The sequence below is a fragment of the Chaetura pelagica genome, unplaced genomic scaffold, assembly GCF_000747805.2.
Source record: "Chaetura pelagica isolate M959 unplaced genomic scaffold, ChaPel_1.0 scaffold288, whole genome shotgun sequence".
NCBI lineage: Eukaryota > Metazoa > Chordata > Aves > Apodiformes > Apodidae > Chaetura > Chaetura pelagica.
Window position 1 is genome coordinate 1,147,950 of NW_009954190.1, and position 16,868 is coordinate 1,164,817.

At 37.9% G+C, this 16,868-nt stretch overlaps 1 protein-coding gene across 1 annotated transcript in view; it reads left to right on the forward strand.

The window, feature by feature from the left end:
• Positions 1 to 16,868, forward strand: part of OSBPL8 (oxysterol binding protein-like 8) — a 55,489-nt gene that overhangs the window by 23,617 nt on the left and 15,004 nt on the right. Inside the window, exons 3-8 of the mRNA XM_010003065.1 lie at positions 1,846 to 1,916; positions 6,529 to 6,609; positions 7,159 to 7,260; positions 8,477 to 8,680; positions 13,084 to 13,168; positions 14,291 to 14,462. Of these exons, the coding sequence (XP_010001367.1) occupies positions 1,846 to 1,916; positions 6,529 to 6,609; positions 7,159 to 7,260; positions 8,477 to 8,680; positions 13,084 to 13,168; positions 14,291 to 14,462 (715 nt within the window). The remainder of the gene's footprint in view (positions 1 to 1,845; positions 1,917 to 6,528; positions 6,610 to 7,158; positions 7,261 to 8,476; positions 8,681 to 13,083; positions 13,169 to 14,290; positions 14,463 to 16,868) is intronic.

Here is a 16,868-nt window from a genome sequence, read left to right on the forward strand (position 1 = left end):
GGTACTTCTTCCCCATGGTCAAGTAGTCTTCTGTGTTATAGGTTCTCATTAGCCAAAGAAACCCATCATAGGTATGTCGAAGAATTTCAAAAGGGTGGGTTTAATGAACTGTGCACAGGGGAGCTTCTGTAAAGACACGTAAAGCTTTCTTTCTCTAAAGGCATGTAAGGTTTTCTTTGTATACGCATAACATGAAATATCATTGTTTTGCAGTATATAATGTTTAAAAATCTGATCTTAAAAAGAATTTCTGCAAATTGTAATAAATATAAACAAAAACCACCAAAATTGATTGCCAGGTTACCAGATTATCAGGCCAAAATGAAAAGAATCCTGGATTTTTTATGTAACTCAAAGACCAACCTAATGCCTCTATAACTTAGTGAAACTTCCCAAGGTGTGCATTTGTGATACTCATCTTGGGAATACACATCCTGTGATACATATCTAGGTCCTGCCGTGGAATTTCTGGGTATTGAAAGTTGTGGAAGGGTGAAGATACTAATTTAAAAAATATATAAATAATTAAAAATATGACACTGGACAAAGTACTCGACATTGCTACAGGTGAGCCTTTCCCCACACACTCCGCTGAAGCATGTGAAATCAAGCTGTTTCTCTGATAAACCTTCTGATTTTAGAGATTAAATACTAGTTTCTATTTCATAGACGGAACATGTTTAAAGAGAAGCTCAGAAGAGCTTTTGGTGTCTGTTTTTGCACTTTATCTGCTGTTTTGGTGACCTCTGGTGGGCTAAAGCTCTAGGGTGCCACTGTCAGAGCCATGCAAGACTTTCATCTGCGTGGGTTATTCCTGAAGTTCATGTATGGCTTCATGTTTCCCTGCCTTCTATCTGGGGGGCATGCAAATGATGGCAGTTTTACTTAGACAAATGCATTGCACAGTTTGTTTTATTCCTGTTTATAAAAACATTATGCTACTGACAACCTCTTCAAAGAAAATGGATCACTGAGATTTTTCTATCTCATAACCAGAGTAGATTATTTTTCCTTAAGATATACTGAGAACCTAACATCCTCATCTGTGGCTGAGGGCAGCTCCACAGCAGCATCGATGCCAGTTGTGAACCCCTCTTTCTCTTGTCACATGTATTCTGGCTACAGCCCTTGTCTTACTTTGCATTTTGGATCCTGAGAAAGTGGGGGGTTTTTAGTGTGAGTCACTCACAGAAGATGAATGTGGGATTTCAAAAAGCCTTGCAGTTACACTTCTGAAGTATTAAGTTGAAAGTATAAATTCAAGGCTAATGTAAGCAAGCCTTTTGATTTGCTTGCAAAAAAAACTGACTAGTGATCTTAATCAGTGTTTTAACTTCCACATAGGCGTTATTTTAACACATTTCTAGCTAGAGAAGTGAAGGAAGTCTTTATTTAGTGTTCCACTCTGCTTGCATGTGTGCAGAGAGGGGAGAATCTGAAAAGAAAAAGACAAAAAATTTGCACAGAATCACAGAATCATCGTGGTTGGAAGGGACCTCTGAGATCATAGTCCAACCATCAGCACAAAAAGCCCAACCAGTCACATAAAACCAGCCACACACACTCTACCAAAAAATACCATGTTTACAATTGGTCAGGTTATTGGATCACCATCCAAATACAGTGGACTGTTCTCACCTCTTAGTGGGTATTAAATTAGTTCATATTGTAGTAGCTGATATGCTTTCAACTGTTGTGGTGGACTGGAATGTATGTGTTGTTTGAAAATCCAATTTGCTTGCACTTTTTAATGCTGAACACAATTTGCAAATTTATTTCAAAGGTTAGCTCATATCAAATGTTATGTCTTCAAATCATTTGCAACAATGCTGTCTTTTATTTAAGGTTTTGACAAAGGGAAGGATGATGTCTCACAAATCAAAGAGGATACAGCACATTCCATGTCAAAAAGCAAGGTAAGGAAAGCAGCCTCCTCACAGGGTATAAAAATGTCAGTGTGCAAAGGATTCAAGTGCATTTTTAATTAAATGCAAATTTATTTAACTTTTGTTATAGATAATCTTGACGTTTACTCTTCAGACTCAGCAATGGTAAAGATTAAAGGGAATTTCTTAATATACGTATCAGGGTAACATCACCTGAAAATCCACAGTTCAAATTAGTGAAAATTAAATGTGGAGTCGTCTTCTTGTCATCTTAGGGTGGAATGTTGCATTGTCACATGTAAAGAAGAATGGAGACTCTCTTTCTATGGAACAAAATTTAAAATCCTTCTATGCTGTAGATTAATGTGCTGTTCACTAAGATGTAGCAAAGCTTCTTATAAGAATGTAAAGAAACTGTAATTGGAAAAGAGTTGGTTTAGTGGCTTAAACTGTCAGTGTAAAACATGGTTAAGTGTAATCTGTTGTCCTGTTTATTGCAAGGGCTTCTATACCTCAGAATTCAAGTATTAAGGCCTATTTTGTTGAGGCAATGATAGTGTAAAGAAAAGCTTTCTCAGTAGAATGCCAAAGTTGATATAATTGTTATGTATGTTTGTGCTTTCTGGTAGTCTTGATAATATAAATTTAAAAGGCAGAAGCCAGGCAAATACGTAATCATCATAGTGTAGTCTCAAGATGGAAAAGGCTCACTGAGATGCAATGAAAATAGATAATGTCCAAAATAGAGTTGGGGATGGACACTGCAGTCACCAAAACCATAGCATCTTGGGGTGTTTAAACTTTAAAAAGGAAGAAAATGTGAACTACCTGAGCAACCAAAATTACTCTTCTTATGTAGTGATCCCAGGTATTTTCTCTCCAGAGCTGTGTTTTTTTCTGATCTCGATTACTTGCAGGAGTTTGTCAACAGTAGCTCCCAGTAGCATTCTTATTCAGAATAAAGTGTTCCTTTTCCGATGGTATTGAAATATTAGGCACATGATGAGAGATATATAAAAAGTCATCATAGTAGCATAGAGAAAAATCAAGCATGGCTATTGTTTCCTTTCCCAAATCTTTTTAGATTTGTAGGTTACAGTTATAGAAGCTGACAGTTCTAGGAGATTGCATAGGCTTCTCTGAATCATCCTTCTTTATTTGTTGACCTATTGTAACTCTTAAAGTGTGTGAAAATTTTGGTCAGAAAAAAAGTACCTGGTTTATCAATGTACTGTATTTTTATCTAGTGATTTTTATGTATTTAGGATGTGGAATTATATGTGTCTTATAAATATTTATATGTGACTTATAAAACAGATGTCTCTTTCTCTTCAAGACATTGAAGATTAAAGAGGAAAGGACTGCGTTGTGTGGAGGGGGTGGTGGTGTATGGTTTGATCATTGCTCTAAGTGATCTAAGTTCACTTGTTTTTCTTATTTAGGCATTGCTGCAGGATGGAGTTTAAAGGCTTTAAATTACCCAGCTGCGTGGATTTCTATTTTCTGCTAGGACATCCACTGTTTTTTAGAGGCAAATGTAGTAAGAGACAGTTGAATGGATTGTCAGGGTGCAGCCAGCGTGGGCTGCTCTGTATGGGAAGATGAGGACCTGACCTATACAGCTGGATCCCAAGGGAGGTGGGGGAGATGCCTGCTTCTCACCACTTTCACACCCAGCTCTCTCCATGGCTGTGCTGCAAGGTCAGAACTGCAGTCTGTCAGAGCTGGCCCTGGACAGAGGCAGCCCCACCCCCAGGAGACTGAACTCCAGCTCCTGACAGATTTTTCTGTGGTATTTCATGTGTCAGAGCCTTAAAGAAAAATATTAAAGAGATGTTGAAGGAAATCAAAGCAAGTTAAAGGTTATAAAACATTTTCCTGCTTAAATGGTGTCATCAGAATTGCACTGGGATGAGCACGCTAGTTTCTGCAGCTGCTGCAGCAGTTCTGTGGTGTGCAGTGAAACATTGCAAGCTGTTGGTGTATTGCATCTGACTTGGAGGCACAAAATTTTGCATCATGCAGCTGCATAGCATCCTAGAGCCTCACTTGTCAGGCACACCAAGGAAGCATACTTTATCATCCAGCTTCCTTCTGATCAAAATATTTATGTTGGTCCAGGAAATCAAGTTCATACTGCCTCTTATCTTGGATTTATTTCAGACTCTATTAATCATTTGTCTTTGACTATCCAATTTGTTTTTCTTCTTATGTTTATTTTCCTTGGTTCTTGTCCTTTGTAATTCCTTGGGTGCTTTCCTATTACTTCTGTTTGTGTCTTTCTGCTATTAAAGATGAGACCAAAATTCCTTCCTACTTCTCCTAAAATATTTTTCTTCATACTTATTTTTGCAATTACTGTATGTGGGACTTGATAAGACTAGTAGTTCCTTTATAACTCGGAAATTAACTTCATATTAACAGAAGATGCTGTCACAGCCGTGGACATAAAGTAGCAGTCTTGGATCTGGTACTTTATGTACCACACTAGGACTTGCAGTAGCTTTTCTTAAAATGTTTTCTTCTTTTAAATTTTTATCCCATTCATTTTGTGTGGATGTAACACTGAGAAAGTTACTAGCTTAAAAATATCCGAATCACTGATCTGTCTCATAACCTGTTGGGCAGGTAAATGTGGTTCTTTATTCAGTATCATATTAATGAACTTTGAAAGTAAAATACTGGGAAGATGAGGTTTTGTAACCTGTGATACTGGTTTGGAGCTTTTATATGCATGACCTTTAGATTGCACTAGCTTTCTGTTAGTGAGCAACTAGAATATTTATGAATGTTTTACTGAAGTTGCTCCATGATAGCTTGCATAACGAGTTCATTGCCTCTTCTTATGTGACAGTGATAAGCATTTTTCCCTCTTCTGTTATTACATTTAAAGTACTGTATTTCCTTTAACTTCTAGACAGAGGAATTAAATTTCAAGTTGTATGCATGTCTTAAAGCTAAAATTTAAGACCTAGGAACATATCTTTAATACAAAATGAAGAGGTTTCCTTTGTTTTTCCATGATGTATATGGAAGTTATTACTTATTGTTGAAATGGTTTTGAGATAAAATTACATTTTGCCAGTTACTGCACTTTTTTTTGACACTATCTAAGTAGACTCCTGTAAAGTCTGTTCTGGATTAAAGGCATCAAAGTAGGATCAAAGTTACATTGCTTTGTTCCACTTGTAAATCTTCAATTTTTTTTATTTATTTGGTTTGAGCAACTTGTGTGCTAAGAAAAAGAGTGCTCAAGTACACTTTATTTTTGCAGTAAGTTTTGTCAAAACTTGTGGTTTTTTTGACTGCCATTTTATAGTATTCCAAAGTAGAAATTTGTTGAATAGACTTTGCATTGTAGTCTGAGATTTGAAACGAGTAGTCAGAAATGTTGAACAGCTAGAGAAGCAGTTCTCTTAAACTGTCCTTGAATTTACACGGTTTAGATTACATTGATTTTTTTTTTTCTTCTTTTTCTTTCCCCTTCCCCCTCTTCTGTCCCCTTATCTTTTCTCTTCCCTTTTCTTTTCTCACTCCTTTTCTTTTCCCTCCCATTTTCCTTTACCTCTTCTGCTTGCTTTCTTTTCACTCTTTTCTTTCTTTTTTTGACTAGGCAGGGGCTTCAGGTCCATCAGGCTTATTTCAGTGCACAAAGAAATGCAACTCTTCATAATTTATCTGAAGTTTATATACAGTGGATACCTGCTCAATGTTCTCTGAGTTGCAAGAGTTGACATGCTCATTCTGTATAACTCTGTGACAGATGCATTTTCTTTTTTCCCCCCTTTTTTTAATTATTGAGCTTTGTATCCCAGGATGAATCCTCAGTGGCTCTAGTTCCCTTTCAACAGATGCCAAAAAATAAACTTTGAACCTTACAAGCTGTGGGGAGGGTCAGGAGGGAGAAATCATGTGGTACTGAGGCATCATATTGTCTTGCCATGAACAAGGGCTTGGATTTCATGAAAAAACCTGACTCTTGTTCCCCTGTCTATCGCCACTGTGATCTGAGCTTCTTGAAGATGATTTGCAAAAAGTAATCAGAGCGTGGGATTGGGGAGGAAGGAGCAGAACGAGTGCCATTGGTGGTCAGTTGTACTCTGATAATTTATAGAGCACTGAATCCTAGACTGAAGAAGCTGTATTTTCCTTCATGGGTCATGGGGTAAGTGCCTCTATAACAATCCATTCAGAGGAGCTGTCAAGATATGAATGAAAATGTTGCAATTTGTATGTCACTGGAACATGGGAATGAGTCATGTTTAAACATTAAGATTCTCCTAAAACCTTCTCTCTCTCCTAAAATGCCTGACCAGTCAAGACAGGAACATACCAAGTACAAGCTGCGTTGGCTAAATATTTACTGTATACAGTTTAGCTTTTTCTGGAGGTATCTCAGCCTTCTTTCCCATAAAAATAGGGAGTCTTTTATGAAAAAATACTCTATAAGTAGGTGGTTAACAGCTCATGTTACAAGTTGTGATTTGTGGTTTTGTTAAGTGAGAGGCACAGTAAAGAAGTGAATGGAAATTGGAAGCTTACAAACACAACTGTGCACTTCAAACACTTTCTAGAGTGCCCGCAAGAGTAATATGTCCTTATGTCTTTCATTGTTATTTATTACACATTTTGTGAATTTCAGTCTGAATCCAAGCTTTTCAATGGCTCCGAGAAGGACATATCTCTATCTTCAAGCAAGCTTACAAAGAAAGAATCTCTCAAGGTGAATTAATTTCCAAGTATCTCTTAATTGTCTATAAGTTTTAGCATATTCTCAAATGAGAAGACAGAAATGTCAAATAGTGATGAGACTTACATGAAATATTTAAGCATTGTGAGAAGCAGTGGTGTTGAATCTCTTCAAATCTTATTGTACTGATACTTGAGTATGGGCTTCTGTAATACAGTCTTTAAAATGGCTCAAGATTATAGAATAATACAGAGGATTATAGGATAATTGAGGTTGGCAGGGACCTTGAGTCATCTACATGCAATGAAACAACAAATTCTTGAAGTTATAACTCGTAGTACCTCTGTTTATTCTGCTGCCTTCTTCCTCCTCTGTTGTAGCAAGACCAAACTCCACTCCTTGGTAGATAATCAGGAGAAACATAACATTATTTGCCTCTAAAAGGGGGAGATACTTCTCTCTGTCTGTATTACAATTGAATTTAGCAAGTTTTTTCTCAGCTTGTATTAATAGATGTCTTTTTGTGCTCCTATTACTGGTTTATGGCTGTGGCATTTTAAATATTTTTATTATTATTTACAGGTTCAAAAGAAAAATTACAGAGAAGAAAAGAAGAGAGCTACTAAAGAATTGCTTAGCACTATCACTGACCCATCAGTTATTGTTATGGCTGACTGGTTGAAGGTCAGAATCCAAGTGTGAAACCTGAGTTGAAGACGTAGCAGCTGTTCTCTGCCTTCTGACCAGATTAGAAAAGGCTCAATCTTTTACTTGTTGTTAATGTTTTTGTACAAGCACAGCAGCTGCTAAGTGCAATCCAGGGTCTCTGTGCTCACATCCTGGGGGAATAATAGAGGAACATAGCTCCCACTTCAGTCACCATGGCCATATGAATCTTGTCTTTATAGCCGTTAACTTCAGATGAGTTTGGTTTATGATTATTATTTTATACTTTGTATTTTACACTTTGAATTAAAGCTTTGTTACATCTGTAACAGTAATGAAAGTGGTTCAATCATATTAGATATTTGAATAGACATTTCTGTGTGTATTAATTTCTGGTAATTTTCCTTTCCTCTTTTAAGAATTAACTGTCCTCAAATACTGGTGCAAAAGGTGAGGAATTAGTTTTTCCATGGTAGCAGTCAGTGTCATCGACAGTAGTGCAGTTTATATATTTTTATATAATTCCTTAAATTTATATATACATTCCTTCAAAATTGTACAAGAAAAAGATCTGTTACCTATTTTTATAGTTATCTCCAAACAATAGCTTGTCTGGAAAAGTTTCTCCAGTGCTTGCAAAAATCATTGTAAACAGGCTAAAACCTTGCTCAGAGGTCAAGTTGGCATTCAGTCCTACTGACACATAAGTAATTAAAATCCAGGGTTAACAGAATGAATGCAAGCAGTCTAATCAGATGTGTAAATTCAGGGATCTTATATTGCACGTATGGGTTGAAGCCAACAGTGTTATAAGAGGTTTTGTTTAAGAAATTTTAAGTATATCTGAGTTATTTTGTGAATATCCGATTTTTCTTACCTGAGGTCTGCCCTGTTTTTTAGAGGAGCTTTGTTTCCAAAGATTATCCTGTCTTCATGCTAGTGATAAAATATGTTCCTGATAGTAAAATTACTTAATTTTGCAGATGAATTGCCATACTTCACAAATCTGGATGTGTGCATACCCGTTTGTATTAATCAACAAAGAATAGAAGAGTGAGCATTGAAATTGTACCTTGGTATTGGCTTTGATAAACCTGGGTAAACTTTTGATAGACCTGATAAACTTGGCTTGAAATAAAACCTAATAAATAATTTCATTTTACTTTTCATTTTGTTAAGGGAGATAGGTTTGGTATTAGCTTCACTGAGCTGTATCTGTAACTATTTCTTTTAGATTCGGGGCACCTTGAAAAGCTGGACCAAACTGTGGTGTGTACTGAAACCAGGAGTGTTGCTTGTTTACAAAACCCCCAAAAATGGCCAGTGGGTAGGAACAGTGCTCCTGAATGCTTGTGAACTCATTGAGAGGCCTTCTAAAAAAGATGGCTTTTGCTTCAAACTCTTTCATCCTTTGGAGCAGTCCATATGGGCTATAAAGGTTAGTAGTGGCATGTATAGTTCTTAACAGATGACCAGCATTAGCCAGCTATGAATAAAGACAATCTTAATGAAAAGCTGAATGGCATTTTCTGTTATAACTTAGATGGTTTGTTCATCCTGAATATAAGCCTTCAACATCTAGTCCTTTTCATCACAAAAGTTTTTGATTTATGCTGCTCTGTATATGTCAGTAGCTTCAGAAGTGTGGTATATGGACAGATGCCATTAAATAAGTTAATGCCATCACTGGCAATCATGTTAATGGAAGGAATGAGTCTATAATGTTGTATTTTACATCAGTAAAATCTGAGAAATTAAGGAGGGAAGTGATTGGCCAAAATGGAACAGTGTGTTATAAACATTTCTTGCCTTCCAGCACTATATTAACACAATGAAATGTCACCCTCACTCAATTTACTTGTAGAAGTAAACATTCAAATCACTTCCTTGTTTAATAATAGCTTATATTGCAACATGTTAGCCAATTGTATTTTTTTGCTCAAAAGATAAATATTTTCCTTCAGTTCTGATGTCTGTTTACTTTGTCATACATGGCATAATATTGTGAGCAGCTCTTATCTGTAAGCATTGAAAAGCACCATGTGTTCTGCACAGTGAAGGTTTATTTCAGTTTCTCCTATGAATCTCTAATGTTTGCTATTACTCATTGTTTATACACAAACGATTTTAGTCTGTGTTTTGTGTTTGCATATGGAGAGAAGGTGTGGAAGCACAGCACAAGTGAACTTATTTACCTCCTGAAATGTCATCTTGCTTTAGATGAAATTACTGTACATTATCAGGGCCCTTGTCATAACAAATTATGCAACATACATCTTAAGATACCTAGTAATTTGAGATTGTATCTTCCAAAACTGAAATTTATATAGATGTGCTGTCACATCTATAGAATGTGCTGCGTTGATTTTGTTAGTTGTCTCAGACTGGGAAGTCAGTCAGCTAGTGTAAATCCTGATGTTTGTGGTCTTTCTGAATTATCTTTATTAGTGTTATCTAAATTTACCAAAACTTAGATAAAATCTTTTGTGATTGCTTATGAACAATTTTATTTTTAATATTGCTTAGGAGGACTTCACTAAATAGTGGTGATCTCACATTTGCAGAACACAAGCTTCATATCCTTTTTCAAAGCTATAGGGTTTGGTGTTGATGTGATTTAATTATATAGGATCATGTATACATACAGTGCAAAGTGGTGGCCTGTCTGCAGGAGATCACAAATCAGTCTTATATTTCTTTATTGCTTGGCAATGAGAAATGGATTTGTTTGTTTTTTTAACTAGATATTTAGAATTTAGAGGACATGCCCCACCAGATTTTTACTTTTTTAAGGTAGGTCAAATTTTGAACCTGACCAAGTTGATATTGTCCATTATAAATGTGCTGAAAGCTGGAGTGGCATTTGTTCATTTTGGTATGGCTATTTGCAGTTGAGAATTACTGGATTTAATTAGATGAAAGGCCCTGAAGTTTGAAGCCTTTTTCTGCCTTGTTTACCCAGTCAATCATAATGTCCTAGTTACAGATTTATTCTCATGAGGCAAACTCTCACAAGCGTAGCAGCAATTCACTGGTGTATGAGAATGAGCCTGAAGTCTAAGGCAAAATGAACTTTGTTTGCAGTCAGTGCAGGAAGATGACATTGCAAGAAACACTTACACAGGTGCAAGTACTGCAGGAGATTTTCTCACTTGAACACACTTCCCACAGTGTGTCCTTCTGGCAGACTGCATGTTCTCTTCTGCAGTAGTTTGTGGCCAGTCCCTTCACACGCTCCCTTAAGCTTGTTGCTGTGGTCTTTGATGTTCCTCCTGAACTCTCAGGTACCTCGTTCTGTCTTTCTCATGTGCCCAGTTCTGATACCATTTCAGTTTTCTAAAACTAATAACTAGAAAAGTTACTGCAAGTAATTTTTTAATAAATAAATTTAGTCACATCTGACTGCTTGTCAGTTTTTATTGCTTTCTTTTGAGTGTTCATGGCATTTGAGTTTTACTGGCATGAACATTCTGTAGGAAGTAAGCTTCAAAGTTTTTTTTTAATGTAGTGGAATTTTTAACTTACCCCTCACCTTGTTTGGAGTGTTTGTACCATCATTCTGTCAGGAACAGAGACAGTTCAAATAAAATCACCAAACAAATGGAAAATAGTGTTCTGTACCAGGCAGACATTAACATACTGAAATTTTATTTTCAAACCATAATGGGTGGTATCAAAGAAAAATGTTCAGTGCTTCTAGAACAGTAATCAATTAGAGGAAGTCGAGATCTGCAAGCAGTTATTCCAAAATAAGTCAGCCTACTTAAATTTTCACTGCAAATTATTTGTTTGGTTTTAATTAATGTATTGTTAAAGCACCTAGGGTAGTAAAGCTTTCTTGCATTAAAGAAAAAAACACAAAATAACCCAAACACCAACGCCACGCTTCATCTCTGAATTGTAGTTGTTTGGTACAAAGTAAGCAGTGTACCCTGCATATGCCCACTGTAAATCCCTAGAGAGGAGAGATCTCAGTGGCAGAGCTCTGCCCTTGGTCTGTGTCCTGTGACCTGAGGATTTTGAGGACGGTTGAGGCCTTGGCATGGTGCTGGTGCACCCACAGCACCATGGTCCCCATGGTGCAGCGCCCACCACTTCTCCCATCCCTGGCACTGTGCCTGGGTGATCTCCCCTCCCCAGGGGCCCATCAAAACAAGATCTCTTTCCTGCCCATCTGCCCTCAGGGTGAGGAGTGCTCATGCATGGGGTTGTCCCTCCTGGTTCGCATAACTCCCTAACTTCTAATCCCCATGCTGTTGCTTCACCAAAGACTTTATGTTGGTGCACTTGGAGGGGAACTGAGGTTTGGAATCTTGTTCCTAACACCAAAGTTGCTGTTACTCCATACTGACTATTTGGGAGTTTCTGAACCTCATTTACACCAGCATTAGCTTGCCTGTATTGGTATTTAAGTGCCACCAAGACTCCTCGTTACTTGCCTCTTGCCCTCAGAAACGTTCTGGCTGTTTCATTTGCTTGCTTCTAAAATATCTGCCTTTATCTGCTTTTGCTAAATACTTCTGTTGGCTTTCTGATTCCCTCTTCTAAGCCTTGGACTGCCTTTTCATTAGTCTCCTACCTGGGGGAAATCAGTCCAAACCAAAACATGTTAACTCATCAGTTAGGCAGGCTTAACCCAGCTTTCAATGATAGCTTCAAGTATGTTTAATACAGCCCTCTTTACCTACCAGTTGTCTTAAAGTTGTCTTGAAGGGACTTTAAAATAATTGTTCAGCATTGTATTCCAAAATGAAGCTTGACAGAAATGGAAAGGTCTTTTGGATTATTTTATTTTTTTTCTTTTAATTTGGAATGTGAGGTATTTCATAATGAAAACTAAACTTTGACATTTGACATCCTTTGTGTGTCTTTTAGTTGAATATATCATCAGTGTCCTGCTGATACCCTTTATAGAAAGACGTAAGCATCTAAATGTCTTTTATGGACCCAGTCATAATATTTTTAATTTTTTTTTTCTTATTTAAATGCTAAGCCTAGAGTTAGGCACCTAAATATTGTGTGGAATTGACTACTGGATAGATAGAGAAGTTGAAGGGGTAGGAGGGAGAGAGAAAGGTTGAGTGGGTTCCCATAGCAATACATAGTGTTTGGGTGGGAGGAGTTATTTCTATTTTATTTACTATAAATAAACTCATCAGTCTTCTGAGGACAAGCAAAAATCATGCTGTTCTGGAACATGAACTGTAGCATCCCTTTAAGAATTGAGAGGAACCCTTGGTCTCCTGGACTGCAGGGGCAAAAGCCAATTGCTGGACAAATGTGCCTTCTACTAGGCAGCATTTGTTGTAAATCAACTCTCTTGAACCATCTCACAGACATGTCTCTTGTTTTGCTTGCTTGCTTTCAAATTTACCTCTTCAGCTGAAATATGGAGCTGAAGAGAAATGGCTTGTCCTTGTGATCTCTCTATACCCATCTGCAGGAATCCCCAGTCAGTGAGGGTGACTCCCCCATGGCATTTCTTTGGATGCTTTTGTCACCTTGCTATAAGTAGAATCAGCAGAGCATTTCCAAGTTACTATGCTGAGTCTGATTTACAAAAAATCCCCAGCAAACATAAAAAATAATTTGAATCCCAAAGACCGTTCTTTTTGAAGTGGGGTTGGATTGTTGAATTGGGAACTATACTTAGAATGACCTCTTTGAAGAAGAAATCCAGTAAAAGAGGGCTGTCCATCTTTCCATTCATGTCTTCATTAGATGTTGCTGAGTGACAGTAAATAGCCCTGCGGTGTGTCAGCTTTTTATTGCACTGAATGATAAAAACTGTAAAGCTGCAATAAAATATCTGATGCTTTCTCTTGTTTTATGTATTTCAAGGGTCCCAAAGGCGAAGCAGTTGGTTCTATAACTCAGCCATTGCCCAGCAGTTATTTGATCATCCGAGCTGCTTCAGAATCAGATGGTAAATAGATATTTAAGTGTTTTTCCACAGTGACAGCAGTTAGTTATTAGACAGAGATGGCTTTATTTGTCTTGCCATGTCTATTACAGCACTGTAATTGCAGTTTAACAATTGTTAAGTTTCCCACTTTGTGCATTCAGTTGTGTTGGTCCTTGTAGTTTTTCATTGTTATTAAGGGAAAATTTTGACCTGAAGAAGCTGTCATTGAACTCCTTGAAGTTGCCCTACATAGGCTGGGTAAAGGAATGGGTAAGGTTTATTTCAGATTCAACTATATTAGTGTATATCTATATCCTAAAGCTAGTGCTTTTCTAAAGTGCTAATGTAAACATTCTTTCTAATGAAGGAATTTCTGTATTATAAACTGCAGCAGCACAGCATTCTAGTAGTAATCCTTCCCTCAAAATACAGATTTGTAACAGCTTTCATCACTGGGAAGTTAGTGGTCATAATCAGTGCAACCATCTTCAAAGGTTACAACATGGAAACAAAATTTAAGACAGTTATGTAACCTTTATAGCAGCATCCTTCCTTCTACTGGTTAATTAATCATATCCCTGCAGACTTTAAAAATAGGACTCTTTGAAAAATGCATTAGATACATGGAAATGAAGAAGTAAGAAGCAGAAAAAAACACTCAAATTTCAGTTACTTTTGGAAAAAAAAAAAAATTGCTATTTTATAATGAAATGTCATTTATATGCTCTCATAGTTCATTTCCCACATTTTTATTGTATTACATGAGCAAATTTTGCCAACTGATACAGTTATTTAGTCTTCAAAACTAGAACAGGGCTGTAGGCAACTTCGGAGGAATTCAACAGTCAGGGCCTGGATGGAAACAGACTTGCATTAAGGAAGAAATGCTGGAATATGCTCTAAGAGAATAATGATTTACCTTGCTTGTCCTATCCTGAAGCATCCCTTGTACCAGAGCTGGGTAGCTGTGAGATGTTTTTGTGTCCCCCCTGGATTAGAAAATCCAATATATGTCACGTCAATGACTGAAGTGTGTCTTCAAAGGCAATGAAAGCAGACCCAAAAGAACTGTGACATTAGGAAATGGGAGTTGTAGTTCAGTTAAATCCTTAATTTTTAGTCTAATAATAGATTTCTCTTCAGGCAGGTGTTGGATGGATGCTTTGGAGCTAGCCCTGAAATGTTCAAGTCTGCTTAAACGTACAATGATTAGAGAAGGTAAAGAGCATGATTTGAACTCGTCAGCAGACAGCACTCACGTCTCTCTCTATGGTCTGCTTCGTGCTAACAACTTGCACAGTGGAGAAAACTTACCGTAAGTGAATGAATTACTAAATCTGATTTACCTTTTTGCACAACCTTGTAGTGATAACTTCTCCACAGGGAGAATCTCTTTCTAAGGTTGCAGTTCTTTTTGCTCCTGTATTCTCTCAATATGCCTTATTTGTACTGTGGTTTATATTGTATGTGGGTAAAATGAAAAAAACCAACCACCTTTTTCAAGCAAAGTGGATACAGAGGAAAGTTTGGCTGAAGGAACTCCAAGTTGATTATCACATCAGTAAGTTTACATACTCAGTTAAACTGTTAAAGTTTATTTTTTTTTGTATCTTGAAGTTAGTCTCGTTAGCTTCACCTGAAAGCAAGCTTAGTATGCGTGACAAAAGCTGGTAGTTGTAAATGTAAGTTGCTGTTCTTTGGTTAAAGAAATGAATAATCCAATTGTTATTGAAATGGTGTTGAAACGAAAACTCGGAGCTTCCAAACCCCCTTGCTTTCTAACACTCCTCACCCAAGTGGGGGACTGGGTGTGCCTGGGTAGGGATTCCAGGATGAAGACCCAATAACAACAAACAAGCTGCAGGACAGTTGACATAATTGACTGACAGTTTCACAAGGCATATTGTTTTAAAAGTAACCCGTTCAGCTAACTTAGTACAGCAAATTAATTATTTTAGTACATTTTTATTAGGCTATATTTCTGTTGAATCTACTAACGAGTATACTATGACTGTCAGTGTCTGCATTTGAATAATCAGATGAATAATTATTTAGTCATCCTATTATTAAATATACAAAAGTTGAAATAATCTGGTTTCACCTTGGTATCTGATGTCCGAGTGCCCTTGAGGAACTCCCTGTTTATTTCAATAAATCCTCTTGGCCATTTTTTGTTAGCTTAAGCTTTTGTGAAAATACATCATTAAACAGACATGGCAAATGAATGGTGTTTACAAACACTTCAATTGCAGTACTAAAATGCATTAGAAAATATAGATTTAGTCCTTTATTTGAAAATAATTGAGTCTGAAGCTTAGCACTATGCACAGTTTCTCTCAGTAATCTTCCACCAATTCTATGTACTTTCAAGTGGACATACATTTATTTCAAATAATATCTTCCAGCCCTGAAGATTTAGCTGTCTTACCTGTCTTTTCTGAGTGGGAAGGAATTTTGTCCTGCTGTAAAGAGTACATTCCTGTGTTGGAGACAGAAGACCTGGACTGGGAGAAGTGCGGTTGTTTGTTCTATCTGGCATAGATACTCTGTGAAAAGCATAGAAACTATTGCTCCCAGCTCAGATTCTAGACTGTCCAGCTGACCAAGCAGGCTCAGCTAGTTTTGTTGTATTCCATTATCTCATGGAAACAATGAAACTACCCTGTACAATTCAGCTGGAGATCTGTACTCACGAATGGTAGTTTAATATCAGCAGCTGGCTTAGATTAAAATCACAGCAATTGGCTACAACTGTTAAGTCTAATTAAGACTAATGGTTTAATTAAGTAGATCTTCGGATATAGCACGTTCTAAGGGTACTGAGTGTGCTTAACTATCTAAGCAACAAAACCTGCAGGCCTAGTTTTAATAGGGCTGGCAGGAAAGGGAGAAGAAAGGTAAGAGCTAGTTTTCTAAAGTTCAGTAATAGCAACAGGTCCAAGGAAACAGTTCGACTGATACTTGTTGAAGACAGTGACATGAAAAACAGAGATGAGTAAAAAGCAGAGGCATTTGAGTGCTTTTTTTGTCTTGGTCTTTAATGATACTCGTAGAACTTGGGCTGCCCGACCCTGAGGTGAAAATGGTGACTCTGTAGACACTAAAATTGTATGAGACCAGTTTCATCTGCTGAATGTTCCCAAGTCCAGGGCACCTAGTGGGATTCATCCCAGAGCACTGAAGGAGCTCGCTGATTTTATGGCAGGAACCCTGCTGACCCTCTGTGGAGAACCGGCCTTCACAAACACCTGTCTCTCGCTCACAGTGACGGCAACAGACCTGAACAGACGAAAAAAACCCACAACAAACAAACAAAAAAAACAACAACGAGAAAAGGCGGGGGCACTGCGGGACGGGGGGGCTGCAGCTGGGACCTGCACAGTGCAGGAGAACCGGCCTTCACAAACACCTGTCTCTCGCTCACAGTGACGGCAACAGACCTGAACAGACGAAAAAAACCCACAACAAACAAACAAAAAAAACAACAACGAGAAAAGGCGGGGGCACTGCGGGACGGGGGGGCTGCAGCTGGGGCCTACACAGTGCAGGACAGGGACGGCCGGTCCCACCTGGCTGCGTTTGCAGCCCGGGCCCAGGCTTGGCAGGAGACTGTCCTCCTGCTTTCCCGCAGCTCCCTGCTCTTTCTCGTGGAGCCCGTTCCCCGAGGAGCTGCGCGAAAGGAGCGCGGACCCGGAGGAGCGGAGCTGGAGGCCCCTGGAAG